A 17448-nucleotide genomic window follows, 5' to 3' on the forward strand; every position below is an offset into this window, starting at 1 on the left:
TACTGGGAGCTAATCTAGATCATTTAGGACCAGTGTTATGTGGTCCCGGTGGCCGCTCCCAGTCACCAGTCTAGCTGCTGCATTCTGGATTAATTGCAGCTTCCAAGTCACCTTTTAAAGGCAGCCCCACCTATTTAGAAGCATTTACTTTTTGAACCTTCCTACATTCCTCCTAAAAATGTTGATATTCCAGTCAACAAGAAGCAAGGAGCACGTGCACATGGTGGCAAATCAAAAGAGACTTGAGGAAATGGAACAATACCAACTTCACCTTCTCAAACAAAATAGCCATGATCAAAATGATCACCCTCCCAAAATTAATCTATTTATTCCAAACCCTCCAAATCTGGATTCCCCCAGCCCAACTCCAGAAGTGGCAGAAAAAACTACACTCGTTTATTTTCTCATACAAAAAGCCAAAAATAACCCCAAATACCTGTGCGTCCCCACCTCAGAAGGAGGATGGGGAATCCCCAAAATAGAATCATATTACATCGCCAACCAAGTACACCACATAATCCAGTATATTCTAGAAGATGAGACGAAACAATGGGTCCACTTGAAGAGAGAAACCATCAAAAGCATCCCCACAACAGCATCCCCATTTCTCCAAAACAAACCAAAGAAAATCTCCACAACACTGAACAGTCCATGCTTAAAGCATGGAATGGAAAAGTAGGCAAACTATCCCCATCCCCACTAGCCCCCCTGGCCTATCACCCACTATTCCAACATGCAGCACAAAACCTCCAGATAAAAACCAGGCTAGCTAAAGGCCAACACTGTCAAAAAGACTTCTACAACAGCAAACCCATACCAACACAAGAAATAGAGGACAAACTAGAGGACACCCAAATAACTTGGCTAACACATCATCAACTACATGCCTTCTTAATCCAACAGTAGAATCAGCAGCCACTAGGCCCTTGACCACCTTCAAAAACCTCCTCCTGACAGCAGAGGGACACAGTAAAGGGATGGTATCCACAATATATAATATACTGCTCCAAAATCTCACAACCCCCCTTGATGCAATCAAAGAACAATGGGAGCATGACATAGGCTATGAAATAAACCCCGCACAATGGTCGAGAATGTGGTCTAAACCTCCCTTTAAGTCCGTATCAGCCAAAAGAAGGGAACTCACTCTGAAACTCATCTACAGGTGGTACTTAACACCACAGAAACTGGCACGGATATGCCCAGAAACCTCACCAAGATGTTGGAGAGGCTGCACCTTCACAGCCACATACCGTATTTTTCGCACCATAGGACGCACCGGACAATAGGACGCACTTTGTTTTAGAGGGGGGAGAACAAGAAAAAAAAATTCTCCCCCTCTCCGCCCAGCGCCCCTTCAGCGAAGTGGCAGGAGGCGCTGCGCAGAGAGGGGGAGAACTTTCCCCCTCTTGTTTTCCCGCTCTAAAACAAGGTGCCGTTTAAGGTGCGTTCAGGCGGCTACCTTGGAAGCCTGGAGAGTGAGACCCCTCGCTCTCCAGGCTTCAGGTTCCTTTTGACCTGCTCTTTGGGGCTGGCGGGGGGAAGCCCACCGCCAGCCCCAAAGAGCAGTTCAGGGAGCAGCAGAAAGGCGCAGCGGAGAGGCTCCTGCCATAGCCGTGCGTCACCTCTCCAGCCGGGAGAGCGCGCGGGGGGGGGCTAAAGCAGCCCCCCGCGACCCTCTCCCGGCTGGAGAGGTGACGGGCGGCTATTGAGGCTCTTGCCATAGCCGCCCGTCACCTCTCCAGCCGGGAGAGCGCGCGCGGGGCTAAAGCAGCCCCCCGCGACCCTCTCCCGGCTGGAGAGGTGACGGGCGGCTATGGCAAGAGCCTCAATAGCCGCGCGCCACCTCTCCAGCTGGGAGAGGGTCGCGGGGTGCCCGCGCGCGCTCTCCCGGCTGGAGAGGTGACGCGTGGCTATTGAGGCTCTTGCCATAGCCGCCCGTCACCTCTCCAGCCGGGAGAGCGCGCGCGGCTCTAAAGCAGCCCCCCACGACCCTCTCCCGGCTGGAGAGGTGACGGGCGGCTATGGCAGGAGCTTCTATAGCCGCCCATCACCTCTCCAGCATCCCCGCGCGCGCTCTCCCGGCTGGAGAGGTGACGGGTGGCTATGGCAAGAGCCTCAATAGCCGCGCGTCACCTCTCCAGCTGGGAGAGGGTCGCGGGGTGCCCGCACGCGCTCTCCCGGCTGGAGAGGTGACGCGCGGCTATTGAGGCTCTTGCCATAGCCGCCCGTCACCTCTCCAGCCGGGAGAGCGCGTGCGGCTCTAAAGCAGCCCCCCGTGACCCTCTCCCGGCTGGAGAGGTGACGGGCGGCTATGGCAGGAGCTTCTATAGCCGCCTGTCACCTCTCCAGCAGCCCAGCGTGCGCTCTCCCGGCTGGAGAGGTGACGGGCGGCTATGGCAAGAGCCTCAATAGCAGCGCGTCACCTCTCCAGCTGGGAGAGGGTCGTGGGGTGCCCGCGCGCGCTCTCCCGGCTGGAGAGGTGACGTGCGGCTATTGAGGCTCTTGCCATAGCCGCCCGTCACCTCTCCAGCCGGGAGAGCGCGCGCGGGGCTAAAGCAGCCCCCCGCGACCCTCTCCCGGCTGGAGAGGTGACGGGCGGCTATTGAGGCTCTTGCTTTAGCCCCGCGCGCGCTCTCCCGGCTGGAGAGGTGACGGGCAGCTATTGAGGCTCTTGCTTTAGCCCCACGCGCGCTCTCCCGGCTGGAGAGGCGACGGGCGGCTATGGCAGGAGCTTCTATAGCCGTCCGTCACCTCTCCAGCCGGGAGAGCGCGCGGGGCTAAAGCAGCCCCCCCCCCCCGCGACCCTCTCCCGGCTGGAGAGGTGACGGGCGGCTATGGCAAGAGCCTCAATAGCCGCGCGTCACCTCTCCAGCCGGGAGAGGGTCGCGGGGCTATGGCGTCTTCGCTCCATAGGACGCACACACATTTTCCCTTCATTTTTGAAGGGAAAAAAGTGCGTCCTATAGAGCGAAAAATACGGTACCTCCAGATGTAGTGGGAATGCCCTAAAATCCAACCCTTCTGGACAGCAGTCCTACAAGAGATATGCAAAATAGCTAAACAGGTATTAGAACTCACCCCAGAATTGGCCCTACTGAACATCTTCCAAGATCATAATGACCACTCACATTATATAGTTCATAACCCACCTACTCTCAGCAGCCAGAAGCCTCATAGACACTGAAGGGAATTTTCAAGAGTAAAAATGAACCAATGGTATCAAATTGTATGGGAAACGACCTTGCTAGAAAAGCTAACCAATAAATTGAAATTGACACAGGGACAAATAGAAGAGGACGACTTCACCCTAGTATGGCTCCCCTTTATCAGCCCAACAAGACAACAAGAAGAATCTACTGATAGCATATGAATCTATCTGGTTTACCTGACCCAACAAGCCCCCCCCCCCATGCAAACAAACCCCACTGCAGCCAACCACAGCCAACCAGCCACACCCTGCCCCCCAATACATCTCACTACCAAGGAAATGTAATAAACAAATAGAAAGAAAACCTACCCAGTTGACATTGACACAAAACCCCACACGTACAGTATACCAAAGAATATAAACCTCACTACCCCACTCCTCCTCTTCCTCCTCAACTTTATACTTTACTCAACACTAATGTCTCACAACAAATGTAACTGATTTGTAAGAAAGACAGTCCAACCAAAAGAGATAACACATGTACTTTTGTAAACCAATAAAATCTTTAAAATACCGTATTTTTCGCCCCATAGGACGCACCGGCCCATAGGACGCACCTAGTTTTTTGGGGGGGAAATTAATTTTTTTCCCTTTATTTCCCCTCCAGGTGCAGCTCTCCCACGGCTAGCGGAGCGCTGTACGAAGCCCAAAGCTTGGGGCATGCTGAGCTCAGCACGCCCCAAGCTTCTGGGTGCCGGCAAGATTTCCGCTAGCCGTGGGAGAGCTGCGTCTCCCACGGCTAGCGGATAGCTTCCTGAAGCCTGGAGAGCGAGAGGGGTCGGTGCACAACGACCTCTCTTGCTCTCCAGGCTTCAGCGAAAGCCTGCATTTGCCCCATAGGACGCACACACATTTCCCCTTCATTTTTGGAGGGGAAAAAGTGCGTCCTATAGGGCGAAAGATACGGTAAATAAATAAGCTCTTGATTACCAAAAAACCCTCCAGCTACCAACCTTTTGAGTCGCCTGCTGAGTGCACAAAACGTTTAAACCTTTTCTCAGCTTGCTTGTTTGGTTTTCTATCCAACCGGGCCCAAAGGTATGGCTGCCCTATAGTGAACAAAATGGCATCAAAATTTATCATGAAGTTCCTTACAACAAACAAACAAAAATCTAGACAACTCCAAAAGTACTGAATATTGCTTTTAACTCTGGCATGGAGCAGCTGCTCGTATAAGCTCTTACAACAGTCTTGGAAGTAAACCCACAAGAGTTACGAATCTACACAAATTTCTGCTGGCCTACTAGAGGGATAGTAGCCCCGTGCTTCCACGTTAGCCTAGAGGAAGGAAACTTACAAAAGCATCTAGAGAAAGCACGGGGCCCAGATGCCTGCAAGTGAGAGTCATGTGTAGGGGGAGAAGAGAACAGCCAGTCCCTTTTGCCAATTAATATGTGGTGAGGAAGACCTTGCTCACTCAATTGGGGGGGGGGGGGAGGAAACACTACAGAGAAATGGAAGGAGGCAACTAAGCCAATTGCCCAAGGTCTGGCTTGCCCAAGGTGGCTACAGTGACATCAGGCTATCAATGTTCTTATCGGTGAAGAAAGTGTGGGCTGATGTACTCATCTCCACCATGGGCAAATGAAGGAGGGTGTCCTACCTTTCAGCCTCTGACCATCGACAGGAGCCCAACACTTCCCTTAGCCATGAATTCAGTATGGATAAAGCCCATTAAATTATGTACAGCATATTTTCACTATAAAAAGGACTACTTAACAGAGCTCTTTCACATTACCTTTGTGCGTAGTTATGTAGCAGCAAGTTCCATCCACCTTTTCAGTTGGGATCGCACTGTATATATCTGCATCTAATGCCTTTGGATTAATTGTTTCGGTGGCCAGCACTTTAAAAGGCTAAGGAGAAAATAGGTGTCAAAGTATTTTGGAAGTATAACTTTTTTCAAGGCAAGAATTCGCTCTCCATCCCCATCCCCATCCCCACCCCTACCCCCAAACCCAGCAACCTTCCTTCTTAATAACATTGATTCCAAGACACAGTACAGCCATCATTTCTATGTTGTAAACCGCCCTGTGATATTTAGATGAAGAGCGGTATATAAATTTCATAAGTAATGATAACAACATCAATTCACAGGATGAAATGTAGACTCCGTTTCCTACTGAATTTCAAAGTCATTTTGAGAGGGTTCTCCATTTTGAAGGAATCAAGCCTAGGGTTACAGAATCTTAAAAGCTACTATATCCATGGCAACAAAGATTCCATGCATCATTTATCATGGGAACAACAGTTGCTCTCAAGGCTTCAGTTTGAAATTAGAAGCCGCATCACCAACAAAATAATGGTACGTAGCTATGTTTATTACTTTGAAATCACAGGGATAATCTCATTAAAAGATGACTACACCATGAAAATCCAACTTGTAATGTAACCTTTTCTTCCATCAAACTTAAGCAGAGAAAGAGTGAGATGTATTCTGATGGCTTGCGGTTACTGCTGTTTCTTAGCATCTGAATACAGAAAAGTTATTAAGGAACTCTCTCAGTGCATTATAGTGCAGCCTGAATGTGAAAATATACCTGAGAGGGGAAAGCGGGGAGGGATCTTCACCTTCACAAGTTATCCAACCCACTCCAGCTACTGATGGCACTTAGGTAGATCAATGTAAATGACAAACAGAGCGCTTACTTGAGCAGCAGGTGCAAAAATAAAATAAGATACACCTGTTGCGTTAAATGAGACTCACATATTCCAAGAGAGGGGTGGTGCTGCTGATGTTGTGTGCAGGCCTAGAAATACTGTATGGGATTTCTGAAAGAGGAGATGCAAGGTGGATGGGTGGATATTGTTTTTTTGGGGGGGAGGCTAAGCCGAGCTAAGTCTTAGTCCAAATATGATGCCCAAGTAACTAAGGACCCACCCTAGCATGGGCCAGGAAGCAGAGAAAGGTGCCCCAAAACGTCCTCAAAACAATTCAGGGCCATTTCGCTCCTGCAGACATTCCTACAAGGAAAGGTGCACGCAGGTAAAGTGCCCTTGCATGCGAGGCACAGGCTGCAGGGTCTTCAATAATAATAATAATAATAATAATAATAATAATAATAATAGCCGCCTCACGTGGGATGAAAACACGAGGCGAGGCGATCAAGAAGGCAGTCGGGGAAGAAGAAGCGCCTTCCTTTCCCAGCTGCCGACCCTCCTTCCCCGCCGCCGCCGCCGCGCTGGCTTCTTCTTCCCCGCCGCCGGCTTTCCCCCGGCGGGCGCGGGGCTCGCTCTGCCTTCCCCGCCGCCTACCTGGCGCTCCCTCTTGGCCGAGGGCTCCTCCTTCACCTGGGTCACGAACAGGCAGGCCACCTTCTGCTGCACCGAGCCCAGGCGGCTCATGGTGGTCCCTCCGGCCTCGGAGCAGGCGCCGGCCCGCCCGCGCGCCACGCCGGTGATTAGCAGCAGCAGGCCTAGAGGCTGCCTCCCCCGGCGGCGGCGACCGGAGCAGCAGGCGTAGCTAGGCCCGGCTGAAAGGGGTGCCGGGAAATGTAGTCCGGGAGGGAAGCGGAGGGAAGTTGAGGGACTCGTTCTCGCGTGACGTCAGCGCAGAGGGGCGGGTGGGGCCGCTCGCTCGTCCCTAATAAAGAGAGCGCAGCTTTTGCATATGCCAGACTTGAAGAGTTAGAAATGATTGTGCTTGGAATTAAGACAGTACATCTCCCCCTAGCGGGGAAAAGTATGAGCAAAGTGACCCGCATGGCTTTCCAGTCAGCAAGAAGCACCCAGGTGCTCCCTGTTGATGGCCAGCTTTTTCCACTTGGTTTGTTAGTATTTATACTCCGCCTTTCACCCCCGACGGGACTCAAGGCGGATGGCAGTGAAAAAGAGGCACCGCTCAAAAGAAAGAAAGAAGCCAAGTTGATAGAATTAAAGCTGTACACATATATACTTTAAAAATGGATTTGGACAACTCCAGCAATGCGTTCAGATAGAGGACTGTCCTTGAACAATGTTTCAAATGGAGCGCAGTCTTTTGAGGGCACTGGCAACACACACGTTTTAGATATTTATGTATTGCTTTATTACTAAAGTGGTGTGTGGTTATTCAGGAAGGAAATACCGTTTAAAATATACATCTCCAGAGTTTATACCATTTTACAGGCTAAATCTGTGCACTCGCTGGATGTTTATCCCTGCAGCTGCTGTTTGGTAATGTAGTTACATCTAAATGGGCAATTTAGTTCATTTTCTATAGCATGTGTCCAGCGGTTAGCTTCCGTAACTCTGAAAAAGTTTCTGTGTTTCATAGACAAGTCTTCAGGTGATTTCCCTTTGTGTGGGGAAATGATGGCTAGTCTTTAAAATCAAATGTAAGGGTTGTAGAGAAATGTATGTTCACAAGTTACTATTACAAATATTCTATTAGATATGTAGTTTGTTCAGCAGAAGTGTTTTGCTTCTCTATTATACTATGAGCTGTCATAAAAACAAGCGTGCCCTTTCTCCATGTCAAGCAATAGACTGAATTAGATCAATGTTACTTTTGGCTTCAATTACATACAGATTAAGTGGGAGGTAGCCCCACTGCAAACAATGGAACTTCCTTCTGACTGTGGAATTCTAGGGTTTCAGTGTTATTAAACACATGGAGAACTGATACTAGCCACATATATTAATATATTTTAAAATAATACCAAATCAGCTTGTTTCTTCATTCAGATGACTTATTCATGGTTTCATTTATGGAAGGAACACCAGTTGCCACTGAACTACAAGAGCCATTAGGGTAAACATGCTTTATAAGGTTGCATACACAGTCTGAATAGCTATAGCTGGTACTGTTCTATGCTTTCCCAACCTTTAATAGCAAGAAGTTCAGGACCAGTCTTTTACATTAACCTTTTCTCATTGTTTCTTCTTCTTCTAATGTTCTACTTATTTAAAACTTATTTCTAAACTCATTGTGTGTTCTTTGGTGTGACTAGCTCAGTTTTTAAGGCAGAAAACAAGTCCTGTATAAAATGTAAACTGTGTCTATTAAACATGTACACTGGTTTCCAACAACAGTTATCCAAGAAACCACACAAAAATATTAATTGTAAATATAACTAAACGTATAGTAACAATATTTTTTTTACAAGGATTAAAACAACCATTCTCCAATTTGAAAGCAACTCCCTTTAAAAGTTTATGACCTAAAAGCCTTTCCATAGATAAAGCCAGGCTCAAGGCAGCTTACAACTTGAACAGATTTGCATAATTACAAACATAACAATAGCAGTAATAAGCAATAACCAAAATGCATTAAAAAGTGCACAGCCAAATTGAACAGTTTGCATATAAAATAATAAAATCTTAAAATAAAAATACACCGCCCTCGCAGGCCAGGTGGGAAAAGGCCAGCAAGGTCTTCCAGGACATTAATCCAATCTAGATATTGCAAAGCATAGTTCACAAAGGCTGCATCATCAAACGAGATTGCAGCTGGTGTACCGGGTGAAGCTAGAAGGAGTTACTCCTGATCACAACCACCACCTGATAGTCTAGGAATAAGGCCAGATTCAGAAGTCATAGAATGCAAATTTGTTCTTTCAGGAGGGGTGAGACTCTATATTGAGTAGACCATTCATTCCACAATCCAGAGTCCTGCTAACCACCTTAATCCATATCTTTTCTAGATAATTGGCCTTCATCCAGCATGTTACTGATTTTGTGTCATGATTCAGGGATTCCACTGCTTCACTAATATTTGAGGAAAAGCAGAGATGTAACTGAGTATTAACTGCAATACTAATGACACTGAACTCCAAATCCTCCAATAATCTTGTCATTTAATGACAAACAGAACTCTGTGGGACTGGAGAGGATAATTTAAAGGAGGCAAAACAGGAATCCCTCCCTCCAGAAATGTAGAGAATCACTCCCAGGTAACTTCAGTTTGTAGGGTAGATATGCCAGTCGTCAGCGATCAATGATCAAAATATATTTAAAAACCAAGGCTTTGGCAGGCAGGCAATTATTGAAGAGGGCAGGAGCTGATGTTTTCACTTGCTTTCACTCCCATCCTTGTGCTTCTCTTAATTATATAAGTTACAGATGTTCTTCTCTTAATTGAATTCTACTGACTTAGTAAGGTACGACGAGATGAAAGGGCTACACAAAAATCACTGTTTTCTTCCTCTTTTAAACATAGGAGCGATGAAAATAAGCGAGCACTCCCAGTTTGAGGGGTCGTATGGTGGCCTTTGTGATGATGTCATAAGAACCAAGGTAACAATGAGAGAAATTCTGGAAGTTTGAATTTGCGCACTGTCTAGCAACCACTCTCAATCTGTGAGCACTTCAACAAACCTGGAGAAGGTACCGTCTGTTTTACAATTAGTATAAGTAACCCTTTGAATAAAACTCTCAACTGGAGGTCTCCCTTTAAGAGGAAATAGAATTTAGATCCCGAATACAGCTGTATTCAGAACAAAAGGGAATGTTCTTTCCTTACACGTTGATAGTTCTTACATTTGCATTGAGACCTTTCTAAAGGCAGTGGAGTAGAAGCACAAGAGGTGGCAATGGCAGAAGTTGGGGATGACTGCTATTTCTATTTTCATTCAACCTGTATAAAGGTAAATACTGCACAATTTATAATGGCTTGCATCTATCATGTTGTTATGTGCCCTCCACTTTTCCAAGTAGTGAGATCTTTCAGGGATGGTGCTGAAGGGTTCAGAGAGCAATTCTGTGTGTTTTTGTGTGGAAGTAAGCTCCATTCAGCAGAGTCTAATCCCAGGTACGTGTAGAAAACTGGAGTCTCATTTCCTTTGAATAAGAAAGAGCACTAGAGACTTCAGTTGTCTTTGTAATAGGATGATGATGATTGCACAGCAAAAGCAAGCATGCATTCCCACAATGGGCAAAAGAGGCCCTAGAGAGCACAAATGCTTCATTTTGTTTAATTCCACCTTGAAATTCTCAGGTCTCTGTTGATTTACCTCTTTGTGTTTCTACCATTTAAAAAACTGCAGATTACTTTTGCTGTTTCTCTCCCCTTGTCATTGGCAGAAGGAATGTTCATTTGCCTTTTCCATTGAAACCCACAATAATTATGGAAAGTGCAAACTACTTTTTGCTGCCCCTCTGCTCTCCCCATTCAGGAGGAGTGTTCACCTTCTCCAAGTTCAAATGGGCATCCCATTTAGAAGGCTAAAGAGGGCCTGCAGCCTTCCCCTAATGACTTTTCTTCCGTTACAAATATGGCTTAAAAGAGTGGTGGTGATCACAAGGCTTCCCCAGTAGGAGATAACTGACAAGATTAAAAAAAAATCTGGAACATACAAGGCTATGTGTAGTTAGCTGTTTATCGGTTATGAAGATCTTTTCCCATTAGCAATGAATGAGTTGTGTGACTAAGTATATAGATATACATCTTCCCAAGCTGGACCATCATTGTCCCTCAAAACATAACAATATTTACAGTTAGCTAATAATCATTTCAGGCTCCCACCATTCTACTCCCACATCACTTGCAAACACTAGCGAGAAATTCCTTCAGTTTCAGACAGTCCTTACACCTCACCAGTTTTCAAATATCAGTGCGCTCCACTGGCATGGTCATCTCAATATGCTACACCTACATAGCCCTTTCAGTATGTTAAATGTGCTTCCACATTGATTTCCAGCCCATACTGTCCGTGCATAATTTATAGGTTCAAACTGTTGATCTGTAACTTGCAGCAAGTCTTTGTCCTAAGGCAGGGGTGAAACGGGATCTTTCTGGTGGTCTGGATCATTATCTCCTTCACACCTACACACCCCAGCGGCCTTGTTTGTGCAGTGGCCTCCCGTGGGAGGCTTGCTTGACACCCCATCTGATGTATCTCTAGTGCCAGGCAAAAAGTGCTTTTCATTTGTTCAGGCCTTCTAGCATGTCACATAATCTGATATAATCTAATCTTATTTGTTATTTTATTAGTTCAGCTTGGTATTTATTGCACTGCTGCCGTTCTGCTGGTTCTCTGACTGGAATGTTATTGTATTTTTAATTGTTTGTTTGTGATCCATGCTAGAGTTTTTGGAAACTGAAGGGCAGCCTAAAGAACATTTAAAGAAATACTGCCTGGCCGAATTTTCCAACCTCTCTCTCTTCTCTATTCAGGGATCAAAGTGCCGATTCCGTCACTGTGAAAAAGCCATTGGCAGTGACACCGTGTGCTCATTATGGAGAGAGGGGAGATGTTCCCATCAACTTTGCAAATTTAGACATATGGAAATACAGGTAGAAACGGCAAGCGCTTTGAAGTGTTCTCTTGTGAAGAGATCTATTATAAGCATTTATTGGCTGTCTCTCGCCTCTGCTGCTGCAGATGTGACATCTTAAGTTTCACAGTTAAGATGCATGATGTTCCTGTGACGCCCAGATATCAGCTATGGAAATAGTCAAACATCATTTTATCACCTAAAGATAGAACTGGTTCACACCTTCTACTCCACTTGAAAAGCTGAACGCATTCACTGAATTTTAAGGATCCCTTCATCTGTACTTTATTACAGCTTTATGTTCCCATAACGCTCTTCTTTGCACTGCGAGAATAGAATGTTTTTATACTGCAGTGAGTATAGAGGAGAAAAATGAGCTCCCTTTAGTCAAATTTTGAGTCCTCTTAAATTTAGTGGCAACATGTTTTTGCGCTTCAAGTCGATTAAAAGGAAGCTGGGCAGGGGAACATCCTCCTCTCTCAGATACCACATATGGGTTGGAACCCAAGGAAATGGGCAGAAGGGAAATACTTATTTCACTTTATTGTTTATTTATTAGATGTATATGTTCACCAAAAGGTCTCAGGGTGGTTCACAAGATAAAGCCACTAGCAGTGCTCTGCAAAAGTGGAAGAGCTCAATGATACTATGTTATAATGCAAATGTTCAAGTGCTCGTACTCTACACAAGTAGAACAATAAGTTTGGATTGAGTTTTACTTTCCTCACACAACTCCTGTGATTGGAAGGGTACCTTTAGATTCAACAGAAAATGTGTAATGTATAAAGAAACAGAAGCCTGATTCTCTTTTGATAGCTGATTGGGTAGGGAAATCAGCCAAATCATTTTCAATAAGATCACATTCTCACACATCTTTTATTGATATCTCTGCAAGTTTCCGTTGCAAAATATAAGGGACAGAGCCTTCTCAGCAGTTTCTCAGCCATTGCTCTTCACTGTCTAGTTTTATGGATTCCAGTGTTCCAGCTATGACCCGCTTTAGTATTTTGTAATCATTAAATATGGAACCACCTTTCCCCCCCTTTTTTCTATAGCAAAAATACAACAGCATTTCATGTTTCTGGGAGACACAGCCATTGGGCTGTGTGAGAATCAGTTGTGTCTTCCATCACCGGAAACCTCGTAACATAAATGGACTTTTTTTGCCACCTAGTAATGGTGAGTACAAATGTTCCCCCCCCCCATATTCTGAAAACTGAAATATAAATGTTCTAGAGTAGAGTCTAGTCTTAAAATATTAAGGACTTCACTGTAGAAGGACACTGTCTTTTACACACTGAAATACTCTGGGCTGTTGCCTAACTGATCAGAATGAGGTCAGTGTTTTCAAGATTAACATTCTTGAAGGAGGCAGTGGTAAAACCTTCCCTGGATTTGGAATACCTAACTAACTACTGGCCAGTTGCTAATCTCCCTTTCCTGAGCAAGGTTCTGGAGTGAGTGGTGGCAGACCAGATCCAGGCACCTTTGTAAAAAACTAATTTTCTGGATCCATTTCAATCGGGGTTTAGGTCTGGTTTTGGTGCAGAAACTGCTTTGGTCGCCCTATATGATGACCTCTGTTGAGAGAGAGAAAGGGGAAACATGTCCCTGTTAATTCTTCTTGACCTCTCAGTGGCTTTTGATACCATTGACCATGCATCCTTCTGGAGCAGCTGTCTGAACTAGAGATGGGTGGCATCACTAGTAGAATGTTTAGAATTCAAGGCAAATAGGGCAACATATTAATGGCCCATCCATATGGATAAGAACAGGGCAGGCACCTGGCTGAGTGGACCCTCAGCATAATGTCACCAATGCCACCACCAAACATGGACTTGAGTTGCTGCCTCCTCCATGCCATCTGTCATTACTGCCCTGCCTTGCCATCCCCACAGTAATACAAGTGCTGGTCCTGACAACCAGAAACTGCATTAAGGGGGAGAAACCATGGTGACCACCAGGGGCCAATTGGAGCCAAGCAACCCCTCTGCTTCCAGCCAGCCCATTACATCAGCAGCACGGATAATCCTGGGAGGAGGGGAAGAGGTGGCTGGCAGTTGCAGTGCTGCCAGTGTCTGTATCTGTGCTACTGAGGAATTCAAACACAATATTTTACATTCTGCATAACTTCAGGATCTTCTGTTTGTTAATTTTTTTTAAGTGTAAGTGTACATATTCCATCGAAGAATGAATGTTACATTTTACATTCAAACACAAGAATATGGTTACAATTTAATATGTTTGTATATGGAAGAATACATGTGGAAAGTATTGTATTATAATGAGCAGGGGTGGGGGAGAGAATCAGCTTGGATATTGCAGGAAAGATCCACAGATTGAATTCTGTCATGTATCTTTCTTGCAAAAGGCATGTGCATTTCCATTCCACTCTTGATGGGTTCCACATGCATTTCCTGCTCAGAAGAGATATATTTTCTCTGAACTAACTCTGATTGGAGAGGAAATGGGTGGAATAAAAGCCCCTTCCCCCCAAAAGCTATGATACAGTGGTACCTCGGGTTACATACGCTTCAGGTTACAGACTCCATTAACCCAGAAATAGTACCTTGGGTTAAGAACTTTGCTTCAGGATGAGAACAGAAATCCTGCTCCGGCGGCACAGCAGCAGCAGGAGGCCCCATTAGCTAAAGTGGTGCTTCAGGTTAAGAACAGTTTCAGGTTAAGTACAGATCTCCGGAACGAATTAAGTACTTAACCGGAGGTACCACTGAAATGGCAGAGGGCATAGTACCAGGGTTTCCCAACCTTGGGTCTCCAGCTCCCATCACCCCTAGTTATCAGGACCAGTGGTCAGGGATGATGGGAATTGTAGTCCAAAAACAGTTGGAGACACAAGTTATGGAAACCCTGTTCTAGATTTACAGAGGTAGCAAAGGAAGTGATTAACATGAGTGTGATGGCACCATTGTTGTATTCATTTGAAGGCACACTCTTAAGCCCAGGCCCACCTCATGTCAACAGAGGTAAATTGATATGGCCAGCTGTGAGATTATGGGTTTGTGCCTACTGTGTTGCAAAGGTTGCATATTTGTGTTTGAGGTTTCAATTGTGATAAATGCTTTCGCTGGTGTTTTGATAGTACTGGGGTCTTATGTTGTATCCTGCTCTGGGATCATGAATGGTGAAGGGTGGTCTTAAAATCGAAATAATAAATAAAAAACCTAATCAGAAGTAGGGAGCCGCACTGAATTTGTTTGGGCTTGTTCCCAAGTAAGTGTGCATGGGGTTGCAACCTTAATTAATCAATCAATAGGCTGCAATCCTCTGCACACTAGCATAGGAGTGAACTCAACAGAACAGAATAGTGGGCATATGAAGCGATGCTCTGTGTAGGATTCATACAATTAATCAACTATGATTTAGTTAGTTGATGGCCCAAGTTGTAATATGTATCCGCTGCATATGTGTCTAAGAACAATACCAAACCACTGTCTTGGCTTTTATGAGTGAGTTAAGTATGATGAGGACTTCAAAGTTTTACTCAAAGTTTTATACTGAAATTTAAGTTCCTTCCTATAGATTCTACATTGCAAAGGGAAGTTCAGGAAGGGATTTTACCTCCTGCCCAAAATCAAGATTCCACAAAAGGTCAAGAAAACACATTAAGACCTATCCATCCTCCACTGATTATTACCATCAATCTTGAGGACGACGATGAAGAAGAACAGGAGGAGAAATGTAAATACTTTGCCAGACATTTTTGTGTGCTTGTTCAATGTTTCTAGCAATTTGAATCTACCTAGAAAAAGTTTACAAAATAGGATCTCCTATAACATTACATTAGAGGTTTTTTTTAGCATTTTGTGATAACTGTAATTGTATTTAAAAGCTCCCATCCCAAGCAATGTGACTTCAATCTTTTAACAAATATAAAGAAAAAATGTTTTAGACTTTACCTACCCATATGTATCCCAAAGTAATGTTAATATATTTCATAAATGACCAACCCTGTTTGATAATAGAAGTTGGCCTATTGCGTTTAATATTATTCCTAAAATAAATTACAGCTGAATTGAGGATTCTAACTTTTATTAATAAAAAATAGAATGTTAAGCAATAATAGAGCCAGTGTGGTGTAGTGGTTAAGAGCGGTAGTCTCGTAATCTGGGAAACCTGGGTTCGCGTCTCCGCTCCTCCACATGCAGCTGCTGGGTGACCTTGGGCCAGTCACACTTCTTTAAAGTCTCTCAGCCCCACTCACCTCACAGAGTGTTTGTTGTGGGGGAGGAAGGGAAAGGAGAATGTTAGCCGCTTTGAGATTCCTGAAGGGGAGTGAAAGGCAGGGTATCAAATCCAAACTCTTCTTCTTCTATTATTTTATCCAGAATATTGAAAAAATTCTCGAGAATACAGCCCAGTTGAAGAACCCCACCAGTAAAAAATTATATTGCAATTTGTACTATGAATGCAATTGCAGTTAAGTTTTGCTTTACACGGTACAAGAAGATATCTGGCAAGGTCTTTGCTTAGTAAGCTCTGTGAAATTCGTTCCCTACAGATGCATCTTATTTACTGTCTAAGACACCAGAAGACATAGAAGAAGAAAAGGCAATAAAGGAAATGTGTTATAAATCTGGTAAGAATGTTATTTCTGATTCTCTTATCTCACTTTTCAGCTGATATCACTCTGGTAACTGCCCCCGTTTTCTCTTCCTTGGGGTGAAACAGGAGAATACTACAGAATTCAGACTTCTCAGGAAAACCACTTAACAAAAAACATACCTTTGGTGCTGGAGAACGAGCTCTTGAAAACCATGGAAACTGGCAGAGATTTACAAGAAGGCAAGGACCTGAGCAATATAACTTCTATTTTATTTTTCATATAGGAGAACAAGCCTTGCTAAAGCAGAGCTAGCAAGGGCAAGTCCTGTCTTACTAACTTACTAACTCTAATGAGTTCTCTGAGAGTGTCAACAAACATATAGCTAGTGCCGATCTGATTGACATATAGTGTATTTGGACTTTCAAAAGGTTTTGATAAGGTACCTCACCAAAGCCTCCTGAGGAAGCTTGGCAGTCATGGAATAAGAGGAGAGGTCCTCTTGTGGATCGGAAATTGGTTTAGTAGCAGGAAGCAGACAGTAGGAATAAATAGACAGTTGTCCCAAAGAAGGACTGTAGGAAGTGGTGTGTGCCGCAAGAAGTCCTGTGGGTGGCACTCAGCTTTTTCACCCTATACCATCAAGAGGCAATTCAGGTGCTGAACTGGCGCTTGGAGCCAGCTGGAAGTGAGCCAGTAAATTGAGTTGAATCCAGATAAGACAGAGGTACTATGTGTCCTGAGTTTTCAGGTCCAGGAGGTGTGGTGATACATGTGCTGAAGTCTTGTTCTTTTAAAAGTAAGATGCTAATATAAGTGGCTCATTGATATTGTCTTAAATATCTGAAGCTGTTTGATTAATGTGAGGGTAAACTATCAGAATCTGCTACTATAATTTCAAAATCAAACGAATTAAGTAAAGCAAGCAAGCAAACAAACTCTGAACATTGATACAAATGCCCCCATCTACTTTCGTTGTTACTATTTTTACTGTACTTATTCAGATTTAATGGACTGTTTTTATTGAGTTGTAAACCACCCTGGAATGTTTTCAACAAAATAAATAAAAACAAACAATACTAGTCATGTAAAGGAAATTAACAAAGTGAGAAAAATGTATATTTTTATATGATTTCTTTTTATTAGATAGAGATGGAAGTCATTGCTCACTGTAAATGGGCAAATTATTCTGCCATTAGTGACCCCAGGGTTTTTCCCAGTAGGTTTTTTAAAGGAGCAGTCTGGAAAAAAGAACCTGTAATATCTCACGTAATCCATGTTTAAAATAAGAGAACTCAGGAATAATAATATTTAGGAAGTGCTGATGAGAAACAGTGATTTGGACAAAAAAGAAGAAATCATTAAATTGGCCCAGTCAATTTAAGGAGAAAATATTTAGAGGAAGGCTCAATTTAGTTTCACTGATTTATTTTCTGATTCATCAGTATGTTGACTTCAGAGTGGACCCCACTGAATG

At 44.3% G+C, this 17448-nt stretch overlaps 2 protein-coding genes across 11 annotated transcripts in view; one reads left to right on the forward strand and one right to left on the reverse strand.

The window, feature by feature from the left end:
* Nucleotides 1-6654, reverse strand: part of RLIG1 (RNA 5'-phosphate and 3'-OH ligase 1) — a 39269-nt gene extending 32615 nt beyond the window's left edge. For 4 of the 8 annotated variants that reach the window (XM_080971508.1, XM_080971510.1, XM_080971509.1 and 1 more), the window contains exons 1-3: nucleotides 6467-6651; nucleotides 4950-5067; nucleotides 4165-4260 (exon numbers count right to left, since the gene is read on the reverse strand). In XM_080971508.1, the coding sequence (XP_080827634.1) occupies nucleotides 4165-4260; nucleotides 4950-5067; nucleotides 6467-6556 (304 nt within the window). In that variant the 5' untranslated portion in view covers nucleotides 6557-6651. Of the gene's footprint in view, nucleotides 1-4164; nucleotides 4261-4949; nucleotides 5068-6466 lie in introns of all 8 variants that reach the window. The other 4 variants (XM_080971506.1, XM_080971504.1, XM_080971505.1 and 1 more) reach the window with 2 other exon arrangements.
* Nucleotides 5404-17448, forward strand: part of LOC308457552 (uncharacterized protein C12orf50 homolog) — a 28264-nt gene continuing 16219 nt past the window's right edge. The window contains exons 1-6 of one of the 3 annotated variants that reach the window (XM_080971500.1): nucleotides 5404-5516; nucleotides 9351-9427; nucleotides 11307-11426; nucleotides 12463-12586; nucleotides 14951-15109; nucleotides 15930-16007. In XM_080971500.1, coding sequence (XP_080827626.1) covers nucleotides 9356-9427; nucleotides 11307-11426; nucleotides 12463-12586; nucleotides 14951-15109; nucleotides 15930-16007 — 553 coding nt within the window. In that variant the 5' untranslated portion in view covers nucleotides 5404-5516; nucleotides 9351-9355. Of the gene's footprint in view, nucleotides 5517-9350; nucleotides 9518-9551; nucleotides 9778-11306; nucleotides 11427-12462; nucleotides 12587-14950; nucleotides 15110-15929; nucleotides 16008-17448 lie in introns of those variants that run through there. The other 2 variants (XM_080971502.1, XM_080971501.1) reach the window with 2 other exon arrangements.

Source organism: Podarcis pityusensis (assembly GCF_964106645.2).
Source record: "Podarcis pityusensis genome assembly, chromosome: 10".
Taxonomy (NCBI): domain Eukaryota; kingdom Metazoa; phylum Chordata; class Lepidosauria; order Squamata; family Lacertidae; genus Podarcis; species Podarcis pityusensis.